Source organism: Crocuta crocuta, unplaced genomic scaffold (assembly GCF_008692635.1).
Source record: "Crocuta crocuta isolate KB4526 unplaced genomic scaffold, BGI_CrCroc_1.0 scaffold95, whole genome shotgun sequence".
In the NCBI taxonomy this organism is placed as follows: domain Eukaryota; kingdom Metazoa; phylum Chordata; class Mammalia; order Carnivora; family Hyaenidae; genus Crocuta; species Crocuta crocuta.
The window spans coordinates 8,292,545-8,305,167 of record NW_027530971.1 but is presented as its reverse complement, the minus strand read 5'-3'; the positions used below and the strand labels follow the sequence as shown (position 1 = coordinate 8,305,167).

The 12,623-nt window shown below is 45.9% G+C and overlaps 1 protein-coding gene across 3 annotated transcripts; it reads left to right on the top strand.

The window, feature by feature from the left end:
- The first annotated feature begins 910 nt into the window (after positions 1 to 910).
- TEX48 (testis expressed 48) lies at positions 911 to 11,090 on the top strand. Of its 3 annotated transcripts, none has more exons than XM_077769801.1 (5): positions 911 to 948; positions 7,096 to 7,206; positions 7,439 to 7,558; positions 9,257 to 9,385; positions 10,748 to 11,090. In XM_077769801.1, the coding sequence occupies exons 2-5, from the start codon at positions 7,203 to 7,205 to the stop codon at positions 10,849 to 10,851; spliced, it is 357 nt and encodes a 118-aa protein (XP_077625927.1). In that variant the 5' UTR covers positions 911 to 948; positions 7,096 to 7,202; the 3' UTR covers positions 10,852 to 11,090. The 3 variants fall into 3 exon arrangements, with proteins under 3 accessions (XP_077625927.1, XP_077625924.1, XP_077625926.1); XM_077769798.1 differs by having other exon boundaries at positions 7,436 to 7,558; XM_077769800.1 differs by lacking the exon at positions 911 to 948 and adding an exon at positions 6,882 to 7,023 and having other exon boundaries at positions 7,436 to 7,558.
- The last annotated feature ends 1,533 nt before the right edge of the window (positions 11,091 to 12,623 follow it).

Sequence of the window (12,623 nt, the reverse complement as noted above, 5' to 3'; positions counted from 1 at the left end):
CCACTTAAGAGTATTGCTTTATAACAATTAAAAACAGTTAATAAACTATACTTAACAATAAATATAAACAGTTTAAAAGACTGGCCACCATCAATTACTTAGGACTGTAAGATCTCTCTCTCTCTCAATCTCTCTCTCTCTCTCTCTCTCTCTCACACACACACACACACACACACACACACACACACACGGCCACCTAAGCCCTTACCCCACTGACTCCATGACTGCAAAACTGTGTAGAATGTCTTTGCTTTCTTCTGTTCCCTGGGTATCAGGTGACCTCTATACACAACCAAAGATGGCGCTGATGGAGAGTCTTGTAACCTAATTTGGCTTCCCCAAATAGTGCCTGGTTGTTCTAAACAAAGGAATTGAAAGAATTTCCCTTAAGATGAGACGTTTTGTGAGAACACAAATATAAAGCAATTCCCCTTTTCTCTGGAAGATAGATTGGGAAGATGTCTCTTTATTTTTGCACATTATCAGCAGCTCTTTCTTGAAGGCTTACCCTACCTTGTAAGCACCTTGTTAAATGTCTTCTAGCTACCTGATCTCACTTCATCCTAAGAGTATATCTAGGACTTGTAATTAGCATTATTTCCATTTTTCAGAGGAGAAAAGCGATAGGTGGAGTCCGTTAGCCCAAGGTTAGCGCCCAGCTGGTGCAGAGACAGGATGCGGACGTGGGTCTTTACTGTCCAGTGCTGTTCTGTCCCTTTCCGGCCCAGCCTCCCTCAAGATGCTTCCGTGGGAGACATCAGGAGCTCTGTTCCAGTGCCCATGGCAGAGAGCATGGCGTCATGGACAGAGGGAAGTGCAGACCACTGGAGAAAGGGTCAGAAGACCTCCCCCCTCCTCCCTGACATTGTGGTCCAGTCAAACCCCCAACGTTCTCTGATTCCCTGGCTCTGTGACATCACAGCCTCCTCTCTTCTCTACCAGCTACAGGTGAGTGAGCCTCGACGGTTAGACCTCAGAGCAGGACGAGCTCTTTTTTCAGTACTTAAAGGGACAATATCTCCATCACACCTGAACACTTTGGCTATAAGAAGCAGACACCACCCCTAATTTGCCTTGGCCCCACCATTTCTGTCTCTGGGCCCCAGTCCCCCTCACCTGTGCTGACTGACTTCTAAGGGCTCCTCCAGCTCCAGAAGCTTCCTGTTTGACCTCGTTGGGTCTTTCTTGTTCTGGTCTAAGTGCTATGGGTCATTGGAGACCTGAGGCTAAGAGCCCACTGGGCATAACCCAAGAGACCTTTTCTTTGGCTCCTGCCCCCATCTAGAGGCGGGCACGGGTAGTGCAAGAAACAGCGCATTCCCCGCCCCACCCCAGCCAGCGTCAATTCAACACATTCCTCCGCATCAGCATTTACATTGGTGGAGCTTTGGCAAGGTGCCAAGCAGCTGTGCTAAGCACTTTCCATCATTATTTAATCCCCCACAACCACCTTTTAGGGTAGATGCTATTATCGTCATCCCCATTTTACAGATACGAAAACTGAGGCTCAAGGGAGTTAAATTCTTCTAAATTTCATAGCCTTACTAAGTAGTGGATCATTAATTATTATGCCCCCAAAGACTGCGCCTGTCACTGCTGTAATACCTCCTCTAAGAGGCTTTCCATTTCTGAAGAGGGCTCAAAAGTTCAACACTCTTTTCTACCAAGACTCAAAGCAGAAAGCGTTTTTCTTCTCCCCTCTTTTTCTCATGAACTTGCTGGCCGGAGTAAATATATGGAAAGCAACTGACAATAGATTCAGACAAACCTACATTTCAGCCCCAGGTGAACGGCTGACATGGAATGATCTCCAGGCTATTTGTATATTTATGAGCTGCTGCAAGAAAGAGACCCCCACTCAATGTGTGAAACAAAAACTGAATTTATTTCTGGTTAAACAAGGGAGAAGTATGCTTTTCAGACAAAGTCTCAGAAAAAAGCTAAGGGCTATAATTTATATGTAACAGGTGCGGGAGGGGGTTGAGTTCATGGAAGGTGGCATTTCAGAGGCAGAAGTGCTTGGGAATGGTAGACCATGAGCTGCAAAAAGTGTACCTACTATTGTGTGTCTCTTACTTTGGGGAGAATGGTCGTCGAGGCAAAGTTTTGTTGAAAGATTAAATGACTTTTCAACCGGTTCTGGGGATTACCTGTTACCATGGTTACAGAGCAATCAGTCTTTACTTAGGAGACTGGGAACTTCTTTTTTATTCTCAGCCTCCCCCTTTCTGATCCTTCCTCCACCAAAACTGCAGGAGAGACCCTCAGGAACTGTACAGGTCTCCATGCTGTTGTCCACTTTCCTTGAAGACACAGCTCCACCTTCCCACCTCCAGAGATCTGATGTTCACTTTGAGCATTAGCAGCCTGATGCCTTTTGGGTTTGCCATTGAATCATCCGTGGAGCTATATGTTGGGCCAGTAAATAACTGTGAGGCAAACAATAATAATTAAAAGATTTTAATTGATTTTAATTATTAGACTAAATACGTAGATTAATTAAAAGAAGGATCTGGAAGGTATTCCAGAATCATGATCCACAATTTCCTAGGCATGACCAAGAAAAGAAATTCCAAGTGATTCTCCGTGTCCAGTTTCCATAGCCAGGTCGCCTTTTCTTTGGGCTTAGAAACCTCCCCTATGGTATTAATGCAGGCACACCATGAAGTGCTAGCAAAGGCACTTGCTTTTCCCGATTAGCCAAAATAAAATCCACAGGTGTTCTGTTACCCACAATTACTTGAGCTAAGGAATTTTGATTGGTTGATTGTGCTCCACGGTGTGGGCCGTATTAGTTAATTTACTATGTCAGGCTAAATGAGAGAAAATGAGCACCTTGCATTGTCCAGCCCCTGCAGAGACCTCACTGTGCTCAGAATAGGTCTATCTATTAGTATCGATACCCCATCAAAGGTTTCTTTGCTTCCAATGGTGTGTAAGATGACACAGTCCGCTGAGGGTGTTGTGAGTTTTTCTACATAAGAAACAAATCGTGTCAACCAGAGGTATTGTCTGTCTCTATTTATCAACAATTCCCCTTGAGAGTTTGGAGGAAGGACAGGAATGTGTTGTTGAGTGCTCAGGTCTCCTCAGAGTGGCATCACCAGACAGACTAGGATAGCTGTCCCTCTGTCATTAGGGAACATGAGTTCTTCCAATGGTTTCCTCCTTACCATAAATATAAGGGTCCTTATCATCAGGCTCTACATTCTTTATGGACAGAGAAGTTTTGATCTTGCTCTTATTTCAGGAGTCAGTTGTTTTCTCCAAGAGGCCATTTCTGGTTAATTTTGGGGGGCTCTTTGAAAATGATCAGGAGATCAAAGTTGGCATTTTACCTTCTAATTTATTTTATCTAAGTCCCCTATTTCAGGTCTGAGCCTTTCACAAAAAAANAAAAAAAAAAAAAAAAAAAAAAAAAAAAGAAAAAGAAAAAAAGGCTCCCTCTACTTTAGCTGTTGGTCTGCCCTAGAATGTTCTTTGAAAGTGTCCTGAAGTCTACTAAAGTCTCCTAGTAATTCATCTTTGTTTTATTTGCAATTTTGGATCTTTGCCCAATCTACCCTTGAGAGAAAGACTTCTGAAATAGTTTTATGGGGGTACCTTTTCTATTCTTCTTCTGAAGTCCACTTCTTTGAATTCTGTACGGGGCAGGTATTTAAATCTTCTGGTCTTTTCCATCCCGCTGCTCTTAAACATTTTTTCCCCATTGCCCAAGGTCAACCATTACGTGAACTGACTGGTACAGATGCAAGAGTAAGTTGAGTTGCAGAATAACTAACAGAATCCGGAGTCGCACAGCAGCTTTCTGTCATTCTGAAATTTGGGGTGATCCTAGACACCCTCAACTCAACTCTCGCACTGGGTTTGAATTCACCCTCTCTGGACCCGCCTCCTGTTACAGGAGTTTTTCGGGGATATTGTACAGTGTTGATTGTTCTTTTCTACAGAAATGAAGGGAATTTATTTAAGCAGTCACGGGAAGGAATAGAAAGAGTGTAAGTGGGCGGTAACGATAAAGCTGGGTGGAGAGAAAAAGAGATGTAAAGAAAGTAGGTTTCAGAAGGTTTGAGTGGGAGTACGTCTTTTTTTCCCTTTCTTTCTTTCTTTCTGAGGCCAGAACTTACCAATCAAAGACGCTCTCTACTCAATATGTGGTGTTTTTGTCTTCTCTCTTTTCCAGAGTCCCTCTTAAACCTCTTACTTTTGATATTAAAGGTTTGCCCTAGTGCCTGTAATTCCAAGTCCTCTGGTTAAACTCTTCCATCTGTTAACTTAAGCACACACATAAAAATACGTGTATCGAGGGCATATATATGAAGCAAGAATTGTTGCTGTTGTTGTTGTTGCTGTTTTCAGGGAAAGGCAGCAACTTTAAGGTCGATGAGACCACGACAAACAGCAGAGATTACACCACAGTTGACCACAGTTGTGCGTGGCGTCTTGAATTCTGTGGCCTAACGGAGCCTAAAAGAGGCTCTCTGATCAACAACGTGGAAACCACCGACTCCAGAATATAGGGCTGAGGAAAGTGACATTGGCTACTTTCATTTCATTAACAAGACAGAATATGTGCTCATGAAGGTTTGGAGGGACCCAGGGAAAAGTTTTTGCAATCACCCTCACACAAACAGGCCTCCAGTCATTGGTCCTCAGGGCTGACCTGTGGTAAGGGCTCGTCACACCTCTGCTTTCACTCCTTCCTTAGTAAACACCTCCTTCTACATTCAATATCCATGAGACAATCTGGAACAAAGCAAAACCCTGTGAGGCAAGAACTTATATGAAGGAAATTGAAATGAAAGCAAGCAGCAAAAGAATATTAATGGCAAGCATACTTGCTAAATGGTGCATCTCCTAAACAAAGTACCTAGTTGCCTTAAATTTTTCTGTTTTCAATTTTAATTTTTAAAAATTTATTGTCAAGTTAGCTAACATACAGTGTAGTCTTGGCTTCAGGAGTATATTCTTATGATTCACCACTTACATACAACACCCAGTGCTCATCCCAACAAGTGCCCTCCTTGAGGCCCATCACCCTTTTCCCCCTCTCCCCACCCCCCACCCGCCCTCAGTTTGTTCTCTGTATTTAAGACTCTCTTATGGTTTGCCTCCCTCTCTCTATCTTATTTTTCCTTCCCTTCCCCTGTGGTCTTCCATTAAGTTTCTCAAACTCCACACACAAGTGAAAAAATATGATTATCTGTCTTTCTCTGACTGACTTATTTCACTTAGCATAATACCCTCTAGTTTCATCCACATTGTTGCAAATGGCAAGATTTCATTCTTTTTCATCACTGAGTAATATTCCATTGTATATACATACCAGATCTTTATCCATTCATCAGTTGATGGACATTTGGGCTCTTTGCATACTTTGGTTATTGTTGATAGCACTGCTATAAACACTGGGGTACATGTGCCCCTTCGAATCAGCATTCCTGTATCTTTTGGATAAATTCCTATTAGTGCTATTTCTAGGTCAGAGGGTAATTCTATTTATAATTTTTTGAGGAAACCCCACACTCTTTTCCAGAGTGGCTGCACTGATTTGCATTTCCACCAACAATGCAAGAGGGTGCCCATTTCTCCACATCCTCGCCAGCATCTATAGTCTCCTGAGTTGTTCATTTTAGCCACTCTGACCAGTGTGAGGTGGTATCTCAATGTGATTTTTGTTTGTAAATTTCTATCTCCTTCATAAATTCTAAGAAGATAAAATAAATTCATTAAAGAGAGCTCAAGGAAATTTGAGCTCACTTCAGAGCTCAAATTATGTTGAAAAACTCACTGGGCAGAATATCCAAAAGACTGTTGTAGATGTGGGCTAAACGGACCCAGGGAGTACCCCTTTGGTCCAAGGAACCCACAAAATGGAGGTATTTGTTTGTGTCTAGGCTGTTGGATGTTATCTAGCCACAATAGATAAATTGTCCTGTATCAAACAGTGTACATCCCAGAAGTTAAAGATTTTGTATTAATTGAAGGGGTCCAGGGCAAAAGAAAAAAAGAAAAAAAAAGTCTGATTTAGGCAAGACATAATGGTGGCTTTGACCAGGGGATAGAAGTAGAGAGAGTGAGAAGCAAGTGCCCAGGGGTGTGGCAGCTCACATAGAGAATTAGTTCTTGTGAGGGACATCAGCCACTACCATGATGAGAATTTCTTTGGGGCGCCTGGGTGGCTCAGTCGGTTGGGCATCTAACTTCGGCTCAGGTCATGATCTCGCAGTTTGTAGGTTCGAGCCCTGTGTTGGGCTCTGTGCTGACAGCTCAGAGCCTGGAGCCTACTTCAGATTCTGTGTCTCCCTCTCTCTGTGTCCCTCTCCTGCTCATGCTCTGTCTCTCTCTGTGTACCAAAAGTAAATAAATGTAAAAAAGAATCTTTTTTTTAATGAAAGAAAGAAAAGCCTGGTGGCAATATTGGGGAAAAAAAATTCCATAAAAGGGAAGTGCCACAGAAAGGCGAGTGAGAACAGGAAGTATTCAGAGACAAAGGAATTTGTGACTAAACCAAAGCTTTATAATTCTGGACCATCAGAGCTAGAAAGATCCCTGCAGATTATCACCTAGCCTAACTTCCTATTATTATTGATGCGGCTCTTGGGACACAGAAATGCACGTGGACTTACCCACGGCCAGTCAGCAAGTGGCTGGACCAGGACCTAAATCTGGAAGACTGTGTTTCATTGCCATGTTCCCCTGGGACCCAGGCTAGCTGGAACATTTTGGAGCCAATGATCCACACGAAGGGAAGGGAAGGGAAATGGAAGGGTCATAGACTGGGCACTTACTGTGACTTTTCACAAGGGTGACTTTTCATATATTTAAACATTTACTTCTGCAAGTAGGCACTGCATTCCCATGTTCCCCATAAAAAAAAAAAAGTGAGCTTCAAGAACGTTAAGGAATCTTCCCAAGAGCATGGACACAGAACTGGAGCTGAACACCTACAACCTGAGCATGCCTACATGCTGATGGACCTACAACCTGAGCATGCCCGTGCGCATGCGCCTGGATGTTACGGTAGGGGCCCTATCTAGAGTGTGAGCACAGACAAAGGACTAGTGTTTTTCATCCACAGTCTTGTTTATTTAGGAAACAGCCTTGCCCAGCCTTGCCTTGGGTTCAAACTCAAGATTAGCTGACTCAACAAGGCACCCCTACAGGCAAAGCTGGCAGAGTAAAGGCTTCAACTCTTCTCCATGGGTAAGGACATGGTGCATAGAATGGGAAAAATAATTTTAAAAGAGGACAGCCTAGGCACAAGGGCCTGGATCTGCTGGCCCTGGGGAGCTACGCAAGAGTTGGGAGGGAGGAAGACTATTATCTCTTGGGAGAGGTTGACCCGGTATGGCCTCCATCACAGTGAATTTCCAGTGTGCCTCTGGAGTTCAGATCCCAGAAATCATGGCCCCCGTTCCTTCACCTCTTCCAGCAGCCCATCAAAACTTGGCCTCGAAGATCTTCTGTTTATGCTGCAGAGACTGTGAAGAGCCCCAGGTCATGGAAGACCCCAAAGTCCCCAGTCAACCCCAGGAGCATCAGCCTTCCACCTGCAGTAGGTACCAGACAAAAACACCCCGCCTGGCCTCTTTAGACCTCAGGTTTTTCATCCCCCTTCTGCTGCGATACCCTCAGGTTTCCTTCTGCTTTTGAGTGATATTTCCAACCTAAAATTAAGGTGAGGACTGGCTGGTTTCCTAACTCAAACCAATAAACAATAGAGAGCAAGGCTGGTCAGGTGTCTGGAACGGTCCCATCAGGAGATGGAGCAGTTCAACAGCAGGAGAAAAGTTCTCATGGCATAGTTTTCCAGGAAATCCTTAATGAGGGCCTTTAAAATACTTCCGCAGGAAACAATTTCACAATAGAAACTGAGGACCTTAAAAATGTCGATCCCTTTTTCCTAGATAATAAGAGTGGTAATGACTGAGCCCCTGTTACTTACAAAGCACTTCTCTGGGCACTAGGGACCCCTCTGTGATCAGGTAGGTCCCCTGCTGTTTCAGAGCTGACACTGGAGAAAAGCGGTATTACCTGATCCCTACTGTAACTCCTAGAAGTGATTATCCAAAATGGACGCGTCATTTTGTAGCTCTGAGAACAGAGGCACGGGAGGGAAGCAGTTTGCTGTACTTGGGCAGCTAGTAAAGGGCAGAGATATTTACTACAGAACACAGCGCAGTCTGTTGACAGACCTCTATGCTATACTTTTAAGAATTTAGGGGCATCTGGGTGGCTCAGTCAGTTAAGTGTCCGACTTCGGCTCAGGTAATGATCTCACGGTTTGTGGGTTCGAGCCCCACGTCGGGCTCTGTGCTGACAGCCAGCTCAGAGCCTGGAGTCTGCTACAGATTCTGTATCTTCCTCTCTCTCTGACCCTCCCTTGCTCACGCTGCCTCTCTCTCTCTCAGAAATAAATAAATATTAAAAAAAAGAATTTAGAATTATGGGGCACCTGGGTGGCTCAGTCGGTTAAGTGTCCATCTCAATTTCAGCTCAGGTCATGATTTCATGGTCCTTGAGATCAAAACCCACATAGGGCTCTGCGATGTGCATCGAGCCTCCTCAAGATCCTCTCTCTCCCTCTCTCTCTCTCTGACCCTCCCCCCACTTGCAAGCGTGTGCTCTTTCTCAAACATCAAAAAAATTAGAATTATATAAAAACAGAGCCTTATATACAACAATGTTAACCATAATAGTATTTATAGTAGTGAAAACAATTTAAACACCCAACATTAGAATGTTGATTAAGTAACTCTTGAATTACCTACAAAAGTAGAATATTATATACAACCATCATTTCTTAAAATTTAGTGACCTGAGAAAAATGTTTATGATACAACATGGTTGAGAAAAGGAAAATGCATACATGACATATAGGATATGATGGGCTGTGTAAAGAAGCATGCAAAAGACCAGAACTGTGATTACATCTGGGGGCCCAGAAGTCATTTCTATTTCTACTTCATATTCTTCAATCTTTCCTAGCTTTTCTGTAATGGAGATGCATTAACATTTATAAATAAGGAGTGGGAAGTAAACTTTGTGTTTTAAAAAGAATACACAGTCTGAACCCAGCATGTGCTTATGAGGGGGAGCACTCCGGCCATTGGAGGAGGGAGATCCAGGCGGCCCCCACCCCCACGACCACCACCACTGGTTCGTGTGCACTGAGTCGAGGTTGACAACATACCTTCACTTCCGCCACCTCCCTGGAGCCTCCCCACTGACTGTGCGGAATTATCACCGCCAGGTTTGCAGAAGGAGGAGCTGGACAGCAAGAATTCGAATCGTGCTAAGGAAGCCTCCCGCCTGCCTTCGGGACAAGCTCTGATTCTCCCAGAAAAGAGAGCCTCCACCACCAGCAACAGTGAGTATGAAGGTGAGTTCCGAATTGGGGTCCTAACACCGACCAGGAAGCCCCACTGTCCTGGCGACCAAACCCCACTGATCTTTGAGCTAAACTAAGTGTGGTGATGGGAGAGACAGGACCACTGCCTCCAGGAAGCGTCAGTCGTCTTCCAGAACACTCTGGAGCGATTCCAGGAGTCCCATCTGCCTGCGTGACCCACCGAGCGAGGGATTACACAAGGAGCGGCGGGTCTGGGAGGAAAGAACACACATCCCTGCTCCTCTGCTAAGCCCCTGGGGTCTTGTCTTACTCGTCTGTTTTGTGCGGCTGTTGCTCTCAGGTCTGCTGTGGCCACTAGAATGCAAGTCCCTGGAGGGCAGCTGTGTCCCCCAAGCCCTGCCAGGTGCATGGCTCGTAAACACGGCCAGGAAAAGCTTGTGGGCTGAGTATAGTTCAGTTGGGGATGAAATGCCTCAGGGTCATGGAAGAAGGATAGAAGTTCAATCCAACAAGAAGAGATGCCGCCACGTTGCTGGACACCCATCCTGCCCGGGTGACCTCGCTTAGCTCACAAGCACCCTGTGAGCCCGGCCGCTAAGAGCTAAGGACCAGCGCAGCCCAGACGTTTCAGGATTCTCAAAAACAGCTACACCCTCCTTGCAAACAAAGTCTCACACAAAGTGAGACCGAAAGGGTCCTGCTGCATTTGAGTCGAGGGTCGGGCCTGGGAGCCCCACTAGCTCCGACACCCCGCCCCTCTCACCTCCCACCCCCCACAAGGCTCCATAGAACACAGTTTAAAAACCCACCTCTCTTGGGGCACCTGGGTGGCTCAGTTAGTTGAGTGTCTGACTTCGGCTCAGATCATGATCTCACGGTTCATGCGTTTGAGCCGCATGTCAGGCTCTGTGCTGACAGCTTGGAGCCGGCTTTGGATCCTCTCCCTCTCTCTCTGCCCCTCCCCTTCTCACTTGCTTGCTCGCTCTCTCACTCTCAAAAATAAATAAACATTAAGAAAAAGAGCTCTAAAAACAAACAAAAAAAAAACTACCTCTCATTGCATAGAGAAAACTGAGGCCCAATGGGGACAGGGACTTTCCAAAAGTCTCCCCAGGAAGTAAGGTCAGTGTTAGAACCAGACTGGGCACAATTCTCCTACTTGCTCCTTGCGAGCCCCCCGACCATCACTCACCCACCAATGAAATACAAACGCAGAGCCTATTGATGTGGCCCTGCCACAAAGGACTTGCGAGTCCCAGCCTGGGGGTCCACGTGCTCCCACGGTATTCCAGACCCTGGCCCTGATCAGGGCTGGAGGTGACCAGGGCGCTGCCCCCAAACCCAGTGCGAAGGTTCCGCCCAGCATCCTAACGTGTTCCTTTCTGCTTGCAGAACTGAATACGCACGTTTCCCAGAGAGGTTTTTACAAGAGAAACCTAAACCGCTACTCCCGGGACCACTGGCCATTCCAGCCGTGCCACATTGGGAGACCCTGACCGTTCTAGACCGCGGCTCCCACGCGGGGCCCGAGGCGACCTGCCGCTGGCGTGTCCGGGAGGAAGAGGGTGGTGAGCAGGGGCCATGAAGACGGATTCAGAAACTCCCCCCAGAGGAGGCGATGACGTCTGAGCCACATCTGTGCCACTGGCAAGGGTCACCCCAAGAGTCACTCCAGCTCCTGAAAAAGCCACTGTGGGGAGAATTGCTTCCAATTAAAGCCCCTGGTGGCATCGCAGGGCTGTGTCTCTCCTCATTTCCCCTCCTTCGTACAGGGAGCATCTCTTCCAAATGCCTCACTGTTTCTCAATATGTTATCCCGTCTCCCTAACTTAAAACAACAAAAAAATTTAAACCTTATGGATAGCTTTTTTTTTCATCTTGAAACCCTCTTGAATTTACTGAAACGTTACAGAACAAAGAACTCCTAGTTACCCAGATTCAACAATTGTTTACATCTCCCCATTTGCTCTATCATTTCTTCTCCCTGTGTTTTCTGAACCATTTGACGGTGACCTCGTTATCCCTGAATACTTCCGTGTGTATTTCCTAAGAAAGAGGACATTCTCTTCCATAACTTCAGGCCAGCTATCAAAAGCAAGAAACTCAATATTGATATACTATGAGCATCAATTGCCCCGAAAATGTCTTCCAGCTGCTTTCTTGCCAAGCGCAGGATCGAATCCAACATCACGGGTAACATGTCTTTGTCACGTCCCTTGAGTGTATATTTAATCAGGAACGATTCTGTCTGTATCTTCCATCTTTATCTTCATGAGCTCCCTATGTCTGAAACATACAGGCTCAATTGTCTTATAAGGTGTCCCTCAATTTTTGTTTATCTTATGATTCCAGTTTTGCATACTTTTTTTGGCAGGAAGACCAGAGAAGCAACATTGTATCGTCCCCAGTGCATCATATCAGGGGACATGTGATGTAGGTAGGTCCTGCCATTGGTGACAGTAACTCAGATCGCTTGCTTAAGGTGGCATTTGCTGCCAGGCTTCTCCACTGCAAATTACTATATTCCTCTTTGAAATGAGTAAGTCATATGGGGAGAGACCCTGAACAGCCCGTGGCTCATCAAACTTTCACTCACTAGTATAAGTGTCTAGGAAACCACCCCCCTCCCAGCTAGCGTACTATTCCAAGAAGGGTAAGAGATGCCGGGGCTCCTGGGTGGCTCAGTCGGCTAAGCATCCCACGTCAGCTCAGGTCACGATCTCACTGTTTGTGAGTTCCAGTCTCACCTCGGGCTCTGTGCTGACAGCTCGGAGACTGGAGCCTGCTTTGGATTCTGTGTCTCCCCCTCTCTCTGCCCCTCTCCTGCTCATGCTCTGCTTCTCTCTGCTTCTCAATTTAAAAAAAAATTTTTTTTTAATTAGAAGGGTAAGAGACGCATGAGGCAGCACCACCCCAGCCGATCTGATGGGCATGATGGGGAGTATGGAATCACCACAGAGGGAAGGACAGACCACTGGAGAAAAGGTCAGAAGACCTACCCCCTCCTTCCTGACGTTGTGGTTCATTCAAACCCTTTTGCCCCCAAGATTCTCTGGTTCCCTGGCTCTGTGACATCACAGCCTCCTCTCTTCTCTACCAGCTATAGGTGAGTGAGCCTCAACGGTTAGACCTCAGAGCAGGACAGGCTCTTTTTTCTGTACCTAAAGGGACAATGTCTCCATCACTCCTGGACACCTTTGCTATAAGAAGCAGACGCCGCCCCTAATTTGCCTTGACCCCACCGTTTCTGTCTCTGGGCCCCAGTCCC

Excerpts from the sequence above, each read along its gene's own strand:
- TEX48 (XM_077769798.1), top strand. Across the intron at positions 7,559-9,256 it reads GCATCAGCCTTCCACCTGCA|GTTTGCAGAAGGAGGAGCTG; the intron begins GTAGGTACCAGA and ends TATCACCGCCAG. Across the intron at positions 9,386-10,747 it reads CAGCAACAGTGAGTATGAAG|AACTGAATACGCACGTTTCC; the intron begins GTGAGTTCCGAA and ends TTCTGCTTGCAG.